The sequence below is a fragment of the Dama dama genome, chromosome 2 (assembly GCF_033118175.1).
Source record: "Dama dama isolate Ldn47 chromosome 2, ASM3311817v1, whole genome shotgun sequence".
In the NCBI taxonomy this organism is placed as follows: Eukaryota; Metazoa; Chordata; class Mammalia; order Artiodactyla; family Cervidae; genus Dama; species Dama dama.
In genome coordinates, this window is record NC_083682.1 from 13,848,703 (window position 1) to 13,869,888 (window position 21,186).

At 52.1% G+C, this 21,186-nt stretch overlaps 1 protein-coding gene across 4 annotated transcripts in view; it reads right to left on the reverse strand.

The window, feature by feature from the left end:
* Positions 1-562: 562 nt before the first annotated feature.
* The window catches only part of CD6 (CD6 molecule), a 44,433-nt gene continuing 23,809 nt past the window's right edge, over positions 563-21,186 (reverse strand). The window contains exons 2-13 of one of the 4 annotated variants that reach the window (XM_061166400.1): positions 13,943-14,011; positions 12,635-12,985; positions 11,778-12,089; positions 10,755-11,057; positions 9,217-9,282; positions 6,475-6,615; positions 6,034-6,129; positions 4,700-4,822; positions 3,047-3,118; positions 2,560-2,823; positions 2,172-2,273; positions 563-1,661 (exon numbers count right to left, since the gene is read on the reverse strand). In XM_061166400.1, the coding sequence (XP_061022383.1) occupies positions 1,597-1,661; positions 2,172-2,273; positions 2,560-2,823; positions 3,047-3,118; positions 4,700-4,822; positions 6,034-6,129; positions 6,475-6,615; positions 9,217-9,282; positions 10,755-11,057; positions 11,778-12,089; positions 12,635-12,985; positions 13,943-14,011 (1,964 nt within the window). In that variant the 3' untranslated portion in view covers positions 563-1,596. Of the gene's footprint in view, positions 1,662-2,171; positions 2,277-2,559; positions 2,824-3,046; positions 3,119-4,699; positions 4,823-6,033; positions 6,130-6,474; positions 6,616-9,216; positions 9,283-10,754; positions 11,058-11,777; positions 12,090-12,634; positions 12,986-13,942; positions 14,012-21,186 lie in introns of all 4 variants that reach the window. The other 3 variants (XM_061166394.1, XM_061166406.1, XM_061166413.1) reach the window with 3 other exon arrangements.

Sequence of the window (21,186 nt, forward strand, 5' to 3'; positions counted from 1 at the left end):
AAAACAGGCCTGCCCAGTCCCTCGGTGCAGGAGCCTGAGTGGCCTTCTGCTCCATCCCCCGGCTCTGGGAGCGCTCAGAGAAAATCTGACCCCCAGCCGTCTCCCCGAAGGCAGAGCTGGGCATTGACCGGTGCAGCTCGGGTAACACCTCAGCCTCTGAGCAGCCTGGGATCCATGCCTTTTCCAGGCAGGTCTGAGATAAAATCTACTCATCCTCCCCTGCCTCAGAAGCTCTTAGAAGCCAGATCAAAATGTCCCCCTGGGGGACAGTGTCCCCCTGGCCCCACTGATCCAGGGCTGGTTGGCAGATCAGGGAGGCAGGTGGTATTGAACTCACAGGCGTCTGTCCATCTCCTCCAGGAGAGCAGGCTCTGTGCCTGCTGTACCCCTAGCACTTTTCATGGTGCCGGGCCACAGTACATTTCCAATTTGCCCTGACATTTCCACCTCAGTGGACAGAGCTGCCCCCACCCGACACACACAACACACACACACACGTACACACATACACACGAAGCCTGAGTTCTGTGGGTTCAAGGACTTGTGACTGCATGCCCCAGTCTCATTCAGCAATGAGTTTAATCTTGGGATACTCAGAAAAGGACACCAGAAGCTAGCTCTGAGCCCTCAAGCCTCTCCCTGGAGGCTGCCTGGACGCGTTTACAGCTCCAGGAGTAACACTGATGACAACGTTCATGGGGACACTCCCATCAATCCAAGCAGACAGGTGGGGACCCAGGGCCTAGTGCAGCCTCCGGGTCCCTCCTGAAAGACGTCTCTGTGCTTCTGCCCCCACGGGGGCTGGGCCCCACTCTGGGCCTCTGGGGATGGGGGTGGGGGTGGGGCCTGGATGGGACCATCTTTGTAAACTGTAGGAGGCTCAGAATAAGGATCCGCTGTCCAGGGATGGTCACTGCAGAACAGGGCTGTGTCCCTGATGGGCTCCAAGCATCTCTAGAGGCAGGGCTGGCCTCTAGCCCCAGCCCCAGTGGTTGGGGAGGGGCAGCCGTCCTGATTGCTGTCAGTTGGCTGTGCTCAGGATGGCTGGACTCCTTGCTGATGCAAGTACCAAGCTGAGCTTAGCCTGTATCAGCTGCTGCCTGCCTCCCCAAGCCCCAGCACCCACCTGTCAGAGCAACACCAGCCCAACAGCTCCTGCACGTGAGGTTCCCCTGCCCCCAGCAGTACCTCTCAACCCTGAGTTGTCAGACACTCAGGCAACCAAAGCCCCAGACACACGAGAACTGGAAGGGGCCCCAGGAATCATCCAGTCCAGCCCCTCCACATGGCCTGCCAAGAAGTGGCCCAGACTCTGCTGCTTGCTCACCCCCGAGGCAGAGAGCTCACTACCTCTCAGGGGTAGTGCCTGTGCCGTGGGGCTGCTGTTTGGGTTGGAGGAGGGCTGTGCTGGGAGGTTCTGTTGATGGGTGGAGGCTGAGCCATAAGAGGTATGGAGTTTCCTTTCCTGTCTCCAGGGGAGGACTATCAGCCCCGGGGGGGATGATCGGGGAGGATGGGGGTGGGGTGGGGCATGGAGCAGAGGGATTTGGCAGAGCAGGAGTCTGGCAAGAGGGAGCACACAGAGCTGAACCCGGGCTAGGCCGCTCCGATGTCGTCGTATTCTTCATCGGAGGAGGAGTCAGGCTGGGGAGCGCGGGACCCTGTGTGACAGGGAGGCTCAGGTCAGCGAGAGGCCCAGTCTTGCCCCTGCTAAGCAGGGACAGAGCTGAGTGGATCTGGACCCACCTCCTTCTCCCCCATGATGCTATATGAGACCATCTTATCATCTTGTTCATGATTACTGCCCTCAATAGAATGTCAGTCCTGAAGGCAGAGTCTTGTCTTGTAGAGCAGGGCTGTGGTCCCCAAGTGCTGGGAACCACTCTGTGACCACCATCTCTCCCATGGAGCCATCTGGCTGCTTCTGCTTGAATGCTTCCACTAATGGGGAGCTCACTTCCTCTCAAGGTAATCTCTTTGAATCTCTCTCCATCCCACCTTCAGTCATTTTCTCTACCTTCTCAAATTCTTTTTTGTATAAAAAAAATAAAACTCACTATTTTTCTTCTTTTCCCCTTGAGCTGATGTATCCAGAACTCCCCCATTCATCTACCCTCCAGTCCCTCTCTGTGCCCCCTCCCAGGATCCCTCCTCACCCCCACCACTGGCACCTGGACATCCAAACTGCTCAGCAGGAAGGGGCTGGGGCGGCAGCTGGTAGTTCTGGTACCACTCTCCAGAGGAGGTGCTGGAGCTGTCATCAGCTGAGGGCCCTGCTGGAAAACCCCAGAGCCAGTCACCCTCTGCCAGGCTAGTTCACAAAGTGCCAGAGCTAGAAGGCCCTCAAGACTCAGTAAAGTCCTTAGCTTGACAACTGAGGAAACAAAGGCCCAGAGAGGGTGAGAAACTTGTCCACAATCACACAGCAAGTGGCTGCTGAGCAGGGACTAGAATCGTGAACTCAGCCTGGCTCAGGGCTTCCAGCTTTACACTTCCTCCAGTCAGGTCTCATATAGGATAGGAGGCTGGAGGAGGTACACAGTCCTGGGCCTGCCTTACCTGGAATAGTTGCCTGGGAGCCAGCCAGCTCCAAGTTGGGGGGCTGCTCCAGGAGGGGGTTCCTCTCTGATGAAAACACTTGAGAGTTCCATAGAGGTCGCTTGCTGTTGGGGCTATTACAGTACACCTCCCCTGAAGATGTGCTGGAGCTGCTTTTGCTTCTTGGAGGATGTGGAAGAGGGTCCAGGGAGGGAGGGTTTGCAATGCAGTGTTCAGGGTTGGCAGGTGGGACCTCGGAAGCATGCACTTCTTCTAGTCCTGGGCCTGAAAGAGAGAATGGTGATCAAGAAGATACAGTGCAGCAAGAGGGCTTTAAGTTAGACCTGAAAAAGAACTTACTGCCAATGGGAATTGGTTAAAGTCAGGAAGGACCTGTTGAGGGAGATTGCACTGATGCTTCTCGAGGTGAGTGAGCTGATAGGTCCGGAGGCAGTGCTGGCATCCTAGTCACCTCCCTCCCTCCACGTCTCTCCTCAGGCTGACTCACCTTCCTCCAGGGGGGGCATCTGGAACCTGTTCTGCTGGGCCTCCTCCTCTGTGAAGCGATGCCGCTGGGAATCTACAAGCAGAGGTGGCGGTGAGGAAGGAGGTGGGGAAGCCTCCACCTCCTTGTCCAGAGGAGCCCGGAGCAGAGGCTGGTGTTCTGTGGGATTCGGGAGGCTGAACAGGGCAGGAGGACCACCCTGACGTATGGAGAGGCTTAGTCTCATTCCTCAAATCCCAGGCTAACATCCTAATCCAGGCAGACCTTGAACCTCAATCTTAAACCAGCCTGGGGACAGGCTTCTTCTGGCCAGAAAGTGGAGCTTTCCCAGAGTGGAAGCCGAAGGTCTGGAATCTTTGCATCCTGGGCTGTAGTACCTCCATTTCAGAATCAGAGAGATGCAGATTCATAGCATCTTAAGGACTTGAATGTTGGGAATCTGGGAGTCAGCTCTTTTAAATGTGTTACTACTGACTTTTAGTCTTGGTGTCATATTAATAGCATTTTGGACTGCCAGTCTTGCATCTTACAAGACTGGGCTCAGAATCTCAGATTTTAAGGACACTCATTTCTATGGCTCCCCAAGGCTGCTCCATGGCCCCACAGACTAGAATCATCCACATGGCCCCTCCAGAGGCCCTGGTTCAGCCAGGGGTCAGGGGGGAGGCAAAGATGGCTGCTGTTCCCAGTGTCCATCCTGCCCACCACGTAGTAAGAGATCTCTGGCCTTCATCTGGACACTCAGCTGCCCAGGACAAGAGCTTTGTCTCCCTGCCTCTCTTGTAGCTGCTGGGTTAAAGTTCTGGTAGGTGGAAAGTGAATGGGAGCCGTGTGGGTGTCCCTGGCATGCTGCCTTACAGGTGGGGCATGCCTTACCTCCCCCATTCCGTTGGTCTAGAATGCAGACATGGCAGTGAGCCACTCTGGACCGTGAGGACAGGGCAACGTCTTAGGGACTGCAGAGCAGCCAGAAAGGAGCCTGGGCCCCTCCAGCTTCTCCGGATGATGTCATTTGGAGGCTGTGTCCCACACAACCAAACTCGCATCCTAGCTTATAAAGTAGGTCCCGGCTGGGGCTCAGGAAGTTTTGATGAGCTCCCAAGGGATTCACGATGGCTGTGAGAGTCTCTGCTTTCCTCTGACCTCCTTGCATCACGTGTGCCCTGTCTGAGCACTGCCTTTCCTCCTCCTACATCCCCAGCAGGCAGAGAGCAGAGCTGGAGAAGCCAGCTAAGGGGTGCGAGCTGGGCTCATGGTGGAGGTGGGAGAGGAGGTGAGACTGATGGAGCAGAATGGGACACAGGAGGGGTGTGAGCGAGCAAGAAGCCATCTGAACCGGAGTCCCTCATATCGTACAGAGATGCAGCCACATTTAGGTGAATGTCGACAGACTGACTTTGAGACCCTGCATGGTCACAAACACCAGAAAAAAGGTGGTCCAAGAGGAAATGCCTTGAGATGTCTCCAGGGTCACAACACACTTGGAAAACCTCAGTGCAGGACCATGGAGAGTCAGTCCGGTGGTCACAACAAGGGAGGTGCCACCCTCGACATGCAGGAGTCACTGGGGGGGAACCTACTGCAGTTCCCCAGCCAGCTGGGCCCTCTCCCTGGAGCGGGCAGGTGGGCCCTCAGGAGTCGGGCCCAGGCACTCACTGTAGAAGGTGGTCAGGGCCACAGGAGGCTGGGTTCTGAAGTCATAGTGCTCATAGTCTGAGTCCGAGCTGGAATTCGAGTCTTCGGGGGACGGGGCCTGGACCTGGATGGGCAGCTTGGGAACTGGGGAGAGAACAGAGTGGGGGCATGGCAAGGCAGGGGACAGAAAGGAGCAGAGAGAGGCGGCAGACAGCACGGCTTTTGGGGACCGGAGATGGAGGGGCGGGGAGCATGCCAGGCAGCCCACCTTGTGCAAGACTGTCAGGCCCGGGTTGTCTAAGCTCCCCCCATCCATTTCAAACACAGGGAACCAAATAACAATTTTTTTTTAAATTTAACAAGCACATAGTAGTCACTACATGCCAGGCCCTATTCCAACATTTACAAATATTGAGATGTCCAAAAAGTTCATCCAGGTTCTTCCATAAGATCTTACAGAGGGCTTCCCTGGTAGCTCAGTGGTAAAGAATTCACCTGCCAATGCAGGAGATCTTATGGAAAATAACCCTAATGAACTTTTTGGTCAATCCAATAATATCTCATTTAGTGCTCGTAATAACTCTGTGAGGCCGCTACGTTAGGGTCCCCATTTTATAGCTGGGGAAACTGAGGCACAGAGAGAGTCTCACATGGCCCAGAGAAGAGGCAGTGTGGCTCTTAACCTCTAGACCATGATATTCAGTGAGTGGCTGCTCTGGGCTTACCCTTGTGCTAGGTTCTGTGTTCATATTCTCTTCTCAAATATATGGATCCTGTGTGCAAAGAATCTTTATAATATTTGCCTGAGGTTTGTATTGGTTTTGTCTCATTGAACTCTTTCAAATAAAGGTGATTTAAAACATTCATAACACATGAGATTAAACTCAAACTCCTTCACAAGACTTTCAAGAGTATATCATTAAAGATGGATGACTGATTCCTTTTTTTATTTGGAAAATATGAAATACAGTTATGCTCCAGGAAAACTTTGATGGGGCTCTACAGACAGGCTGATTCTGGGCAGACTATTAGAAGAGGTGGTAATGTCACAAACCTACTGGCCAATTAGCAGAACACAGCTCTCCTTGAGAACTAAGGTCCAAAATGCCTTGGACCTGTTTTGGTCCAGAATTCAAAAGCCTAGAGCTCTAGGATGATGCACTGGAAGGTCCTCTGCCCATTGAGGCCCAGACTGAGGCTGGACTTGCTCAAGGACCCGTGAGTATGCATGGGCTGGTCCAGGATTCTTCTCCAGCTGGGGCACTGCTTTGACCTAAGCAGTACTGACCCTCCAGAAAGTATTCCCTTTTTGTCCTCCCCTGCCCTCCCCACCCCCAGGGCAGGCGACATCCTACCTTCTTTGGTGATTGTGATGGGGACCTCTTGATAGCTTTCCATCCCTGCCGGGGTGGTGGTGGGTGAGTGCTGGTGGTTTACCACAGCGGGGAGGGCTGGAGGGGGAGGCAGAGATTCTACAAGTCACTTTTTGTGCCTTTCCAGTCTTCCTGCTTCTGTTCTGATAGAGACACTTCCCTCCCCACCTTCCCTGCCTCCATATGCCCCTAAACACACACACACAATGCGGTCCTCCCGTGGACCACTTCTGAAGGGCATGCTGGGAAAATCCTTCCCATCAGGAGGTGCATCTTGGGACCAGGGCTGGGTGGCCATTGCTGGATCACTTTCAGTCCTGCTGGCGACCCCCATGGCTCACATCCCCCTGGGAAGACTGTGCCTCAGGTCTGCTTGTTTTCATCCCTGGGTCTTTCCTGTGGCTCCGAGGACTCTGCACCTACCGTATTTTCCTTTAATTCTCAAGAGGATGATGGCTATGAAAATGAGTGAGACCAGAAGGAGAACTCCGAGAATGATGCAGGGGATGAGGAGCATTAGTTCTCGAGGTTCCCAGGCCTTCGTTTTCACCATCACAGAAGATTCTGGAAGAAAGAACCCCAAATCAGGGAGAAAGAGGAATGGACATGGACTTCTCCTTGTCTATCTCACCTCTCCTTCCTCTCTGCACCTGACCCACTTCCCTTTCGGACCTCTCCTTTTCCTCCCTTCTTTTTTTTTTTCCAATTTTCCCATCTGCTTTTAGGTGCCTGGTATATAGTGTGTGTTCAGTCATGTCTGAATCTTTGTGACCCCCTGGACTATAGTCCACCAGGCTCCTCGGTCCATGGGATTTTTTAGGCAAGAATACTGAAGTGGGTTGCTATCTCCTCCTCCAGGGGATCTTCCCAAGTGAAGTCGCTCAGTTGTGGCCAACTCATTGTGACCCCATGGACTGTAGCCCGCCAGACTCCTCCGTCCATGGGTTTCTCCAGGCAAGAATACTGGAGTGGGTTACCATTTCCTTCTCCAGGGGATCTTCCCAACCCAGGGATCAAACCCACATCTCCTGCATTTCCAACATTGGCAGGCAGATTCTTTATCACTGCACCACCTGGGAAGCCCGTCTAGTATATAGTAGGTGCCTGAGAAATGCATACTGAATGAGTCATTGAATGAAACTTTCTCCTGGCCACCAGCCCACATGGATCTGTCTCTGCTCAATAATCACTGAGCACCCACAATGTGCCAGGCACTAGACCTGGGGAGACAAATAGGATAGCAGTGTCACAGGCCTTGAGGGTCTCTGTCTCTGTCTAATGGGAAGATGGATGGACAAGCTGACTCAGTCCAATTCAGTGAGATGCCTGGTGTGATGAAGGTACGGACAGGCGTGCATCCCTCCAAGGGACACTGATTCTCTGTGGGTTAGACCAGGGCTGGATTCCCAGGGAAGGTGGCTTTGAGCCTCTGCAGGCAGGGAACAGATCATCAGGAGAGAGAGAGATCTCCTTCCCTTGGCCCAGATGCATCCCCCCTACTGGAGCTGCACTCCCTGAGGGCAGGGGTGAGGGCCAGAACTCCAGACCTTCCGGCCCTGAAGCCCTGGTGTGACTGCTTGCCTTCCCCTCCCTCCTGGCCCCACCCCGGCTGAAAATAACGCAGAGCATGGAGAACAGATGGAGGCCACAGTGAAACCCTAACCCTCATCACCCATGCTCCTGCTCAGTGCAGAAGGCCTGGGGTATGCAGACTTCAGGGCTGGAGGAAGGGGAGTGACAGTAACATGGGAGGCTGGGGGGACAAGCTCACCCAGGCCCCCTGACTGGCAGCAGTGTCTGCTCCCCCTAGGAGGATCACCCTCTCCCTGTCCTCACTTTCTCCCCTCCTCTTGAAAATGGAGCAGTTTGGGCCAGGGTGGGAACTGGATTTAGCAGCAGGAAGAAGGTGCAAGGGAAAGACTAGGCTGGGGGTCTGGGGGAGACCTGTGAACATGAGCCAAGAGGGTCAGAGGCTGAAGGAGGGGCTGCTGGATCATGGGCTGGAGTGTGATCCTTGGAGAATAGGTCTCCATAAGTGCTTTGCTCCTCTGAGGGCAGCGTGGTCCCCTACCCCAACCTCAGGAATTAAAAGTGTGAGAGGGTAAGTGTAGGGGTCCTGACAGGAGTTTACCCTAAAGTTTTTCATTCCCACTCTGTGCCCTCATCCATCGCCAGGTTCTCTGGCAGGACTTGGTGGCCTTCTGTCCGCTCCCCATGCTACCCACCGCCTCTGGAGAGGATCTGAAAGAGGGAGCCAGGAGCAGAGGGAGGGGTAAGCCTATGAATGAGGGCTGAACCCTGTGCTTATCCTGGGGCTGCCAAGGGGCTCCACGCCTGGACTGAATCAATAAACAAGAATAACTGATGCCCAGGCAATGCTTACTGTGTACTGAGCCCTGTTGTGACGTGTGCTCTTCACCGGAGACTCACAGCAACAATGCTAGGTGAGAAGTACTGTGATTCTCATCCTCATTTTGTAGTCTAGGATCTGAGGCTCAGAGAGGTTAAGAATTGCCCAGCATCACACAACTAGCAAGAGGTACAGCTGAGGGTTGGACCCCAGAAGTTGATTCCCGAGATGGCTAAGCTACACACAGCTGGAGGACAGACCAAGTGTGGATTCGGAGTTCAGAGCCTCAGATGCAGGTTCCAGGCAACAGTGGCAGGCTGGCAACCCACCCTCTGAGCCTGAGCTGCTTCTTCTGTGTAAGGGTCATGGGAAGACCTCCCCAGGGGGCTGCTGGGAGGATTAAAGTGTTGGGAAATAATGACTGTAAAGCCCTAGCCAGTGCCCAGAACATTATAAACACACTGGCTGCTACCCTCGGTGTCCCCACTCTCTGGCTGGTGTCAGATCAGCTCTGACTCTCTCCAACTCTATCCTCCTGCCCTACACCAGCTCCTGGAGAGTGGGAAGAGGATTCCTGCCCATGGAATGGTCAGGATTCAGGGAACTGTGGAGCTGACATACAGAGGCAGGTGAGTGAGCAGAGCACAGAACATCCAGAGAGCCCAAGGACAGTTGGGGAGTTAAGTTCATTGTCTGGAGGTGGGGGATAGGGGACAGACCATCAGACCCCTTTCTCAGACACACACACACACACACACACACAACATGCATGCATGCACCCAAGCTTCTGAAAAACTGCCCCTAGAGATACTCACCCACAGTGACCGGCTGACCACTTGCAGGGACTTCAGTAGTGGACAGATTGAGCAGACTCCGGGAACCTGTTAGAAAGCACCGCTCATTCACTCAGCACATGCACCCAAGCACCTAGGTGGCCGGGCTTTGTGCTAGAAAGTGGACAGGACAGACAAGTGGCCTGAAACTGGGGGTGTGTTCCCACCGGGGCACATGGCTGAGTCCCACACCCCACAATAAAGAAGATCTGATGGATTAAAGGCAAGGATGATTCTTTGGTTAAAATAAAGGGCTAATGAAAGAATTAGCCCTTCCTTCTGTATAATCTGCTAGACAACACAAATATTTCCATCTTGTATTGAATTTGTTCTTCACACCTGCCTCAGGAAGTGGGAAACTGACAGTCTCATCATTATCATAATCATTTGACTGGTAAGGGAGGGGGCTTACAACATTCCATAGTGGATACTGTCTGATTTCCTAGCTACTCTGTGAAGTGCCTGGTATCAACATCTGCATATTCATGAATGAAGCCTCCCAGCTGGTAATTAGCAGAGCCGGAATTCATAGCCTGGTGTCTGAACTCCACAGAGATGCTGACACTGTGTTTGTTCAAGTCTAACGCTTTTGCTTCTTCACATTTTAACACCTTGGAAATAGGGTGTCATAATATCAATCAATTCAATTGATGGCACATCAAGAGTTTATTTTGGCAGCATTTTTGTCCCGGATGGTGCATAAAAGAATAACAGTGTGAAAGTGAAAGTTGTTCAGTCACGTCCAACTCTTTGTGACCCCATGGACTAGTCCATGGAATTCTCCAGGCCAGAATACTGGAGTGGGTAGCCATTCCCTTCTCCAAGGGATCTTCCCAACCCAGGGATCAAACCTAGGTTTCCCGCATCACAGGCAAATTCTTTATCAGCTGAGCCACCAGGGAAGCCCAAGAATACTGGAGTGGGTAGCCTATCCCTTATCCAGTGGATCTTCCTGACTCAGGAATCAAACCGGGGTCTCCTGCATTGCAGGATTCTTTACCAGCTGAGCTACCAGGGAAACCCAATAATAGTGTGACTTATGATCGATGCCATCTTAGACTCGGTGAAACCTAATTCATAGAGCAGGTAGGAGGCTTTACTGAAATACATACCAAGTCCCCAGGAATGCCTGGCATCTGATTAGGGCTCCACACACTGTGACTAATATTATTAGTGTCTTCTAATTTTTTTTTATGGTGATCACCAGCCCTAGGATGGCAAATTGGTTTCTTTTCCTGAGCCAAGTCTAGTCACTAGGGAACACTGCTTCATATATAATAATGCCTTAATAAAGATTGGATTCATGATTCTAGGGCTGTGTCAAGGATCTGGGGAAAAGAATACCCTGATCAATACCGTGTACCCTGGGCACAGTGAGGGCCACGGTCCCTCTTATGCCAGTATTTGCCATTCCTGATCTAGCCCAAGCTCTAGTCCTTGGGCTACAAGTTCTTAGGCTGTGAATTCAGATGGAATTTCTGGGGATGGGGGAGTGGAGTGGGGAGGACGAGGAGGGGTACCTGAGCAGAGGACCCTGGCTGCCTGGGACTGTCTGCAGAGGTTGGAGTTGTTGAACCGCCAGAAGCATTTGGAGAGGGTGGACTCCCTTCCCTTGCATGAGTAGTACATCTTGCCCGACAAGGAGTGGGGCAGCCCCTTGGGCACCCGGGCCACGGTCCCACAGCCCAAGTCCTGGCAGAGCACGTTGGCCTCTGAGTCGTACCACTCACTGTCACACACTGTGTTCCAGACCCCTCGGAAGTACACCTCCACCTGCCCCTCGCAGGGGTCAGTGCCCCCGGTCAGGCGCCAGGACTGGTGCTCTGCAGGGGGTGGGGGGGTCAGAGTCAGGTCAGGATCCTTTGGGTGGAAACCCCCAGCAGCCCTGACCTACAGATGCAGACTCCCCAGAGCCCAGGGTCTCCAGATGCTCTCCCTTCTGCCTCTGCATGCCCCTCTCGTCCGCCCCATCTGCTCTGGCTGACCCTGTGCTGTCTACATCTCTGCTGCTCAAAGCATGGTCCGAGGACCGGCAACTTCAGTATCACCTGGGATCCTATTAGAAATGCAGACTTTAAAGCCCTGCCTCAGACCTACTGACTCAGAATATACCTTGGACAAGATCGCTCTTCCCTCTCCATTCTCGGGCACAAGAAGAGAAGCCCTGGCTGGACCAGAACTTCCGGTCCTCATCGGGGGGCCGCTGACGGCCTCCTCAGGACCTCCCTGCCTCCAGCTCCCCTTGCTGCACTGAACCAGGTGACCAACTCTCGCTCAGGAAGAGCCTCATCTCTAACGTCACCCACTCCAGGAGGAGGGCAGGCTTCACCTCCAGCTCTGCACTGTCTGCTGCCTCTTAACTCCACCTGGCTGCCTTTCTTAGGTCATGTGCCACTCTCTCTCCTGGATTATGTTTGTTTGGGTCTCACCTTCCCTTTGGGCTGGGACCTCCCGCGGGCAGGGTGGGTCTCTCCAGCACTCACGGAGGCCCAGCAGGCCTACAGTGAGTCCTGGATGACCCTGGTTCAGCATCGCCAACTCACCTGAACACACCACTCCAGCGTCCTCCTTGTGGCCACAATACCCATTTCCAGGCAGCCCCGGGCAGTCCCACAGGTAAGTCTCCAACCCGCTGCAGTTCACTTGGTCCCGGTGGATGTGTCCTTGGCCAGGGGCAAAGTGCAAGCCGGGCAGGGCCTGGACTGCCCAGCCGCAGCCCAGCTGCCGGCACACCACGTGAGCATCCTCCAGGTCCCACGTGTCGTCACACACCGAACCCCACTGGCCGAGCTCTAGCATCTCCACTCGGCCCTCGCATGGGCTGCCACCACCCACCAATTTCAAATCGCGTTTTTCTGGGGATGGGAGGAGAAGGGGTTTGGGGATGGGAGGAAAGAGGGAGAGGAAGGGAAGGGGTGAGAGGATCGTCTGTCGGGACTGGGCAGGGGAGTGGTTCCCCAGGGTTGTAGACCCAGTGAGAGGGGCTGGAGAAGACTGCCTGTCAAGGCTGGGGACCTCGGGTTGGGGAGCCCGCGGGAGGGGCTAGTAGCCTGGTGGGCGGTATTGAGGAATCTCCTCTCTGGGCCGAGGACTAGTGGGTGGGGCTAGAGACCCGGTGGGCGGGGCCTGAAAAACAGGTCTGGGGCCTGGGGAGCCTAAGAGCTAAGAGATGCTGGGAACCTGGTGTGTTTAATGTACCAGGGGCCTGGGGCCCTGCTGGCGCCTCAGGTGTGGGAACCAGTTGTATCTGCGTCCCTGGTGGGTGGGATTTCAGTTCAGAGGGCGATGCTTGGGCCCCAGGGGCCAGAATTGAGGACGGGAGGGAGGGTCAGTGGCCGAAGGCCTGAGAGGTGGGACGGGCAAGGGGCCGGGCGGCAGGTGCGGGTTGGTCTGCTCCTACCTGTACAGTTGACCTGGGCTGGCCACTCTTCGCTGCGGCAGCCGCGCTCCACCACCTTGCAGCTCAGCCATTCGGGGCGGCTGCACTGGACCGCAGGGGCCAGGACCCACGTGGTGTTCGGCGCCCAGCTGGCGTTCCCCGCGGCTGCCCCGAGCGGCGGCTCCGGGGTCTGTAGGACCGGCAGTTCCAGCGGGTGAGCCTGGCCGCAGTCCAGCCAGCTGCACAGGGTGTGGGAGGTATCGAGCTCCCAGAGCGCCCCGCACATGGGCTGCCACGACTGCCTGAACCAGATCTCCACTGTCCCGTCGCAGCGGCTGCTCCCATTCACCAGACGGACCTGGAGTCGCTCCCCTGGAAGCGCCAGACACCACCTGAACCTCGGCAGATGCTGATGCTGCCGACCCAGGGATGGAAATGGGGGAGGGGGGAGGGGAGTGGCCAAGGGCGCTACCAAGGATCTGCTGCGTGACCTTGGACAGTCCCCTACCCTCTCTGGGCCTCAGCCTTCCTGTCTGCAAAATGGGGGCTGGGCTGGCTCCTCCCCTGACCCTTTGATCCTCCTTAGAATCAGGAGAGGATAGGGCCGAAGGTGATTAGAGGTTAAGATGAGTTAACCCTGGGGTGTCCAGTCCCCACAAACTCTTCTCTCTTGCCTCCGCCTCCAGAGTCACTTTGTGTGAAAGGAGGTTGTGGGCTCAGAGACACCCCCATCCCTCCTCCCCTCCCTCACCCCCACCTCCTCCTGGTACTATGGGGGCCATATTTCCCCTCCCAGGCTCCTCCACTATTTTGAGGTTACTACCAAGGAGGATGCCATCATGACCCCGGAGCCTGGAAGGATGGACATGGGGTTGATGATGGAGTTAAAGATGGGCCATTTCAGTGGATGGTGATTCCCTCTTCCCCAGAGCCTGCCTCCTGTTTCTGCCCAGGGTTGCACAAAACTTTGCACAGAGTAGATCCTTAAACATCTGTTGAGTTAATCAAGGCCCCATCTGATGGAACCCCACTACCCCTACCAAGAGTCCTTTAGCTTGTTCTCAACAAATCCTCTTTAAATGCTCACTGAATACTTTGCCCACATGTGCATGATTTTTGATCAATAGCCTCTCAAAGATGGTAGCACTAAGATCTTAAAGTGAATCTAGTGGTGGAACTTTAGTCATTGGGTCAGGAAGGAGAAGTGTTGTCTAAAGTTAGGGAATCTCCCTGGTACCGTAAAAACCCATTTCCCTTTTCCATCACACCAGCAGACCACCTGTTTGGTCTCAGAAAGCTGCCGATGAGCCCAGTAAGATCGTTCCTCACCTGGCTCCAAGGTCTGGCTCTCTGCACTGGTGGTGTTGGGCTGGTCAGATGGGGTCGGAGATGGGTGACCTGAAATTAACCAGCAACAGCTGTGGTGGGTGAGTGAACTCCGGCCTGAGGAGGGCACACAGGTGAAAGGTAGAGGCACTCATTGGAGCCTGCAGTGTCTACATGGGGCCTCTGCTAAGACAGGGCCCTCAACCTTGGGGGCATTTACCTCCTTCAGGGCACGGAAATTCTCAGCATCCCCCACTTCATCTATTATAGTGCACACGTGCTCAGAAATCAGAGAAGAGCAGAAAGGAACAACTGTGGCTTTGGGGCCAGACCCACTCACTGGCTGAGTGACCACAGAGGGGTTACTCACTGCTCTCGGCCAGAGTCCCAATTCATTTACAGTAACACTTAAGAAAGTATTGTAAGGCTAAAAGGAGACAATACCGGTAAAATACTTCACATATATAAGTAGCTCGAAAATGGGAGTTATTATTAGGAAAAACACTTTTGGTTTGAAAAATTTGTTTGAGAAATTCATACCAGACTTCAGGGAAGTTGGCACACCCTAGACTGAAAGCCGTTGGACTACGAAGTATCTTCACACACTGAGAAACTAACATTTGCCGAGGGCCGACTATATGCCAGGTCTTTGCATACAGTATTTCATTTTCCTTCAATAACACAGTGAGGTAGGTATTAGCATCCACTTTTAAGAAATTAGAGAAGGGAAGCCCAGAAAATAGAAATCAGTTGTCTGTGCCAGACTGTCCATTTGTTCCTCCAGAACCTCTGTCCACTTTGCCCTGAGAGGCTGACCTGTTTGGACTAAATCAGCATCTCGTAGGGCCCTTGGGCTTCTGTTGGGCTCAGCCAGTGGGGAGCCCCCCCAGAGAGAGGAGGGAGGGAAGGAGTGAAGCCGTGAAGTCGTGGTGGTATCCTCCTGACTTCCTGCTCATGCGATCCCTTGGGTAGGCTCATCCTTCATCTGAAGGTCATTGCTTATCTCCAGGGGCTCACCTCTGCTTGACTTTCTCCTTCTGGATCTCATTGACTGCTCTGTGGTCTTATCTCCTCTGGCTAAGGGTGGTGACAGCTCAGCTGCTCCAAGCACCTGGTTATCACATTATTCTTTCCAAATAACACCCCTTCAAACTCCTATTTTGAAGGTACCACCTGTTTCCTGTTGGAATGCTGGCTGATACATGGCCTGAAGTCACCCAGCTAGCAAGTGGCAGAGCCAGGATCTGAACTGTCTTCAAGGAATGGGCTCCATGCTAGGCAGGGATATTCTGCTTTGCAGAAGCATGAAGGGTGGATATGGCTGGGACTCTGTGCTTACTAAGGAACTCCTCTATGGTTCCAGGTTCCCCTGCCCTTAGTTTGGAGCCCTTGATGTCTAGGCAGAAAGACATATGCCCACTGCCAGGCCAAGGTAGGTGAGAGTCAATGAGCCTCCTTTCTGCTCTGTTATGGCCGAATTAGAGATCCTGGGTTCCAGATTCAACCACAGGATGGAGGGGGATGTTGACCCACCTTGAATTTTGTGTAAGAAGTGAGGCTATTTAGTATTAAGCCACTTAGCGACTCAATAACAACTAAATGAATGAAATGAAATGATTTTTGAGATGTATTTATTATCACAGCCTAGCCTGGCCTGGCCTGAATGATGCAAGAGCTGAAGATTCAGGCATGACTGCTACCCAATCTCGGCCTCATCTGAGAATATTCCATGGACTCACTCCTGGATGAGCATACACACCTGTGCACATGCGCACGCATGCACGCGCGCACACACACACACACACACACACACATATATGCGTGCGTGTGCCTGCAGACACAACTTTCCTACAAACATCCGACAAGGCTACTCCATCACTCAGACAGAAAATAATCAGACCTTTAATTGCCTGTTCTCACCAACTCCCTGGTTGGCTGCCTAGCCTGACCTCCTGAGGGTGAAATGACTCAGAATTCAGAGCACAGACTCTGTGGCTAATATCATAGTCGGAGCAAGAATTCAGATGCCCTCAAGTTAGAATTTCAGAATCTCAGTTCCCACAGCAATGGTCCCAGCACGCCAGTGTAATTGTTATTTCTGTGTGTGCTGGGAAAAGGGGGAATTGGAATGCTGGCTGCAGTGCTTGTGTGTGTGATTGTGGTGTGTGTGTGTGTGTATGTGGTTGTGGCAGTATGTGTACCCTGAGTGTATGTCTTTGCATGTATATATGAGTGTGTATGAGGCTGTAACTGTATGTGTGTATTACGGGGGCTCTAGCTCACTTCTGTACACCTCTCTGTGGGTCTGAGAAAATATTTCTCATACATAAAGGCACATATGTTTTCAACATATGTGAAAAAAAAACCCTGGAGGGCAGGGTCAAAGTCTGGGTCAGCCCCACATCCCCCAGGGTGCCCAACACAGTGTTTGTTGATTGACTGACTGAGTGAAACAGTGAGCAGGGGATGTCAACTCCAAGGACAACTGTTGCCAAGGCAGTTTATTGATATCAGCGATACTCGATTTGTTTTCTGTGTCATGGGCATTTTCCTGTCCCTTATCCCAAGAAGTGATGCTGACTTTTGTGTTTGGACTTCTGTGCTGCAGAAACAAAAGTAGACATTACCTCTCAGCCTCCTTCCATCCAGGCCTCAGTTCACAGGGGGCCCAATGTAGGATCCTCACTTCCCAGACCTTGTTCCTGCCTATGTTTCACATTTTTCCATAAATTTGATTCACATGTTTGCTGCAATAAATTCATTTGAAAAGGAACTTTTACCCTGTCTTGAGAATTCACTTTACAATGCAAAGATGCCCAAATGTAAAAATATTCATTACAGTTTTTTGAACAGCAAACAATTGGAAGAAGTGAATGCCAATGTGTTGGGAAAATTGCAGACTAAATATGGTCCATTTACATCATGACATCTTATGCAGCCTTTGTAAAGAATAAAATAGACTTATACCATTTGGAGGGATTTCCATGGGAATTGGTATGATCATGTGAACATGGAGGAACGTATGAAAGAACACAGACCAGGTTATGAAAATGGGTAAATGAGAAAGGTGAGTGGAAATTCCCTGGTGGTGCAGTGGTTAGAACTCAGCGCTTCTGCTGCCAAGGGCATGAGTTCAATCCCTGCGGAGGGAACTAAGATCCCACAAGCCGGGTGGCCTGTGCATCAGAGGGCCCCGCACTTAGGAAAGTCTTGGACTTGGTCAAATGCTCTGTCGTCTCCATCTCAAAATTCTTAACAATTTTGCAGCATAAGTACTACATTTTCATATTGCACTTGGCCCTGCAAATTATGCTGCTGGTCTTGCCAGTGGGAGAAGAGAAGAGGGAGAGAAAAAAGAAACAAGTGATGAAAGAAAGAGAAAAAAGGCTACACTTCAAAAAATCATGTATGTAGATGATTGTACATGATTTTATATAGACTCCATCTATATGAGATTAGGTACAGAGGTAGGTATGCAGAAAAATTAGAAAATATAACAATATAAATGGGTATTTTGTACTGCTTGCCTAAAACAGAAAGGAATTGTAAAAATAAGTACACTAAAAATAAAGCCACGTTAGGGACTCCCCTGGTGGTCCAGTGGTTAATGCTCCATGCTTCCAATGCAGAATGTGTGGGTTTGATCGCTGGGCAGGGAATTAAGATACCACATGCTACACAGTGTGGCCAAAAAATAAAAATGAATAAAGACATATTCTCCCCCCATAAATAAAAATAAAGCCACATTATAAATGTTGAAAGATACATCTTCATCAAATAGAGACTCTTTGAGGAGACCAGGAAGAATGACAGAGCACTGAAAATAAAATAATTGAAAACTTTTCTTGCTAAGTACCTCAGGGTTATTTAATGCTCAGTTCATTTACCACCTGAAACTCTCCTGTGTGTGTGTGTTAATTGTTCAGTCATGTCCAGCTCTTTGTGACCCCGTGGACTGTAGCCCATCAGGCTCTCTGTCCACGGGGATTCTCCAGGCAAGAATATTGGAGTGGGTTGCCATTCCCTTTTCCAGGGGATCTTCCCAACTCAGAGATCAAACCCAGGTCTCCTGCATTGCAGACAGATTCTTTACTCTCTGAGCCATCAAGGAAGCCTCAAATTGTCGTGTATACCCAGAAAACTGTCTTGAGTTAAGCCCACATTCTGGAAACTTATGGGCCAAGAGGGATAAGGAAAGGAAGGGAGGGTTTCCCAGTGAGAGAGGAAAGAAGCTGAGAGAGCTACCCCTGGCCCAGGAAGGTGGCGGCTTTTTTAGGCCGGTCCCAAGCAGAGTGGGGCAGGACGTTGCCTGGGGTGGCAAGAGGAAGATACCAGGGGAGGATGAAGTGAAGGAGACAGAGGACAGGGAAAATGAAAGCACTGCAGAGCCACCTTTCCTGAAGCCCAAGAAAATGGGCCACTTCTCCCCTTCCTGGGTCACCCAGGCCCGTGGGATTTCCCCTTGGCTTCTGGGAAATGAGAGACACAGGGAGGGAGGAGGTACAGACACTGAAGGAAAGTGGGGTGTTTTCCCAGCCGATGCCCCAGATGGCCAGCCCAGTGTCAGAACAAGGCCTGCGGGGAGAGTTTCAGGTCCCCGTAGGGGCTGGGGGAACGCAGGCCTGGCCACACCCGCACACCCACGTAGGGGAGTCAGATAAACACCAGCTACTGTGGCTGAGGGAACCTGCAGCCCCGGCCCCATCGATGTCTCCAGGAACAGGTAGGTGCGTGGTAGATGCGCGCCGAGTGGATGATGGATGGAGAGATGCTGTGGAGACGCGAAAGCACGGTGGAGGGGGCTACAAAACATACACGAGGACTTTCCTGGTGATTCAGTGACTAAGATTCCAAGCTCCCAATGCAGGGAGACCAGGCTCGATCCCTGGTCAGGGAGCTAGATCTCAAAAGCTATAACCCGGTGCAGCCAAATAAATAAGTATTTTTTAAAAAAAAGAAGAACCAGTGTGGGGAACATGGAAGGTGATATTTGCTGAAAGCATATCTTTCTTTCTTTGATATCAGTGTAAAGTGTTTGTGAGCACATGTGGCAACAGCCTCAAAAATAAAAAAACAAACCAGGCCCTTCTGATCCAGTCATTCCACTTCTGAGAAACTTTCCTAAAGAAATGATCAGGAATACAGTACTACACAGCAGTAAGCATCCAGAAGTCGGAAATTGGAACGTTCTCAATTCTTTTTTTCCAGCTGAGCCCGTTTGTAACTATGTGACTCGGGCAAATCATTGACCTCACTGAGCCTCAGCGGCCCTTCTGTATAACAGGAGCAAGTACTCACAGGGTGGGCTTGCCGTGAGGATTAAGGGAGGTGATGCCTCCAGGGAGCTCAGTGCCTTGGAGCACCTTGAGCTGTGGCCCTACTAAGGAAAAAGCTTGAGGCTATGTAGTTTCTAACAGTAAATATAACAACAACAACAACAACAAAACCTCAACCGAGACCACTCATTTGTCTAGAGAGAAAGGGGAGTTTGATTAGGAAAACATAAAATGTAAAAAATATTTGCAAAAAAAGTAACCAAGAGTTTTTAAGGATATATTGCTAGGTTAAGTGATCAATTTAAGCAGAGAAAGATCAAAGGCAGGGGGAGAAGGAGACAACAGAAGACGAGATGGTTAGATGGCATCACCAACTCAATGGACGTGAGTTTGAGCAAGCTCCGGGAGATGCTGAAAGACAGAGAAGCCTGGGGTGCTCAGTCCATAGGGTCGCAGAGAGTTGGACACGACTGAGGAACTGAACAACAACAAGCAGGATACACAGTTCTCTCTCCCCTCCAGTGCCCGCCCCGCCCTTGGCTTTAAGCTTCTGAAGGTCTTCCAAATTCAACTCTCCATTATAGCCTCTCATTGCACCCTGGGCTTTTCCTCTGTGACCCCAGCCAACAGGCAAGTCTGTACTTTGTTTGTGAGCAGTTTCATTGCCATAAGTCCTATGAGAGTCTAAGTGCCCCATGTGTACCCCAAGGCCCACAGACCCCAGTGCAGTGTTCTCCCCAGCTGTTGCTCCAGGGCACTGCTGGGGAAAGGGCAGAGTGCCCACCTCTCCAGGACTGGGACCAGGCCCCTGGGGCCGCGGTGCCCACAAGCTTTGGGAGCAGTGTGGGCCTGATGGCCTGGACACCGCCATGAATCATGTTCATGCAAACCCACTTTTGTTACCTGAGAAAGGTGATGAAGACTAGTTGACCCCAGGATGGCTTGCCTCCTAGTCTCGAGGTGGGGGCCCAGATATTCACAGAGGGCAGCACTGTTTCAGAGAGTGGTCCAGAAACATCCAACTGACCCCTGGCCCTGAGATTCACTGGGTGGGCACTGGACTGCCATTCCCAGTTTGCAGACGGACATTTGGGAAACAACCAGATGGGCATCTAGTGTTCTACTTCCAACCTACACTGAGGAGAGTCATTGCCCATCTCAGGGATCTCAAGTTCAAAGGATAGGGAATAAGGGAAGGATGTTGTGGTTCTTCCCATTGCTCCGATGGGGAAAGTGGAGGCCCTAAGACATGCCGAGTACCCACTACAATCTCCAGGCACAGCTCAATGATACAGCTGACATTTATTCACTACTTTCACACACTAGTCCTTTTAAAAATACTTTAGATGAATTAACTGATTGAATTCTCATAAAGAGTCCACAAAGTAGGGAAACCCTGGAGCAAAAAATTTAGTAGTAATTTGCCCAAGATGACACAGCTAGAAAATAGCATAGCTAGGATTCTAACCTATAGAGTCGGACATGACAGCAACTGAGTGACTGAACAAGGATTCGAACCCAGGCTGACTGTTTCAAGAACCCACACTCTTAGCCAGTCTACTCCACTGGCCTGGAATCCAGCATCTTGCTTTCTGGTTCAGTGACCATGCCGAGGGTGAGGGGCAGAGATCTCTGACCACTCGAATGGGCTTCCAAACTCCTCCCAACTCTGCCATGCTCAGCCAGCCCTGAACTCAGATAGCCCACCCCCAAAGGTGATATTTCCAATTGTCTCCCACATGTCTAGCAGTTAGGATTCCTGGTTTTGACCTAGGTGGCCCGGGTTCGACTCCCAGTGGGGGAGTACCACCCTTTTGGAGAAGGAAATGGCAACCCACTCCGGTATTCTTGCCTTGAAAATCCCGTGAACAGAGGAGCCTGACGGGCTACGGTCCATGGCGTCACAAAAGAGTTAGAGACGACTGAGCGACTCAACAGCAAACGTGATACAACTCAGCACCCAGTCAAGCC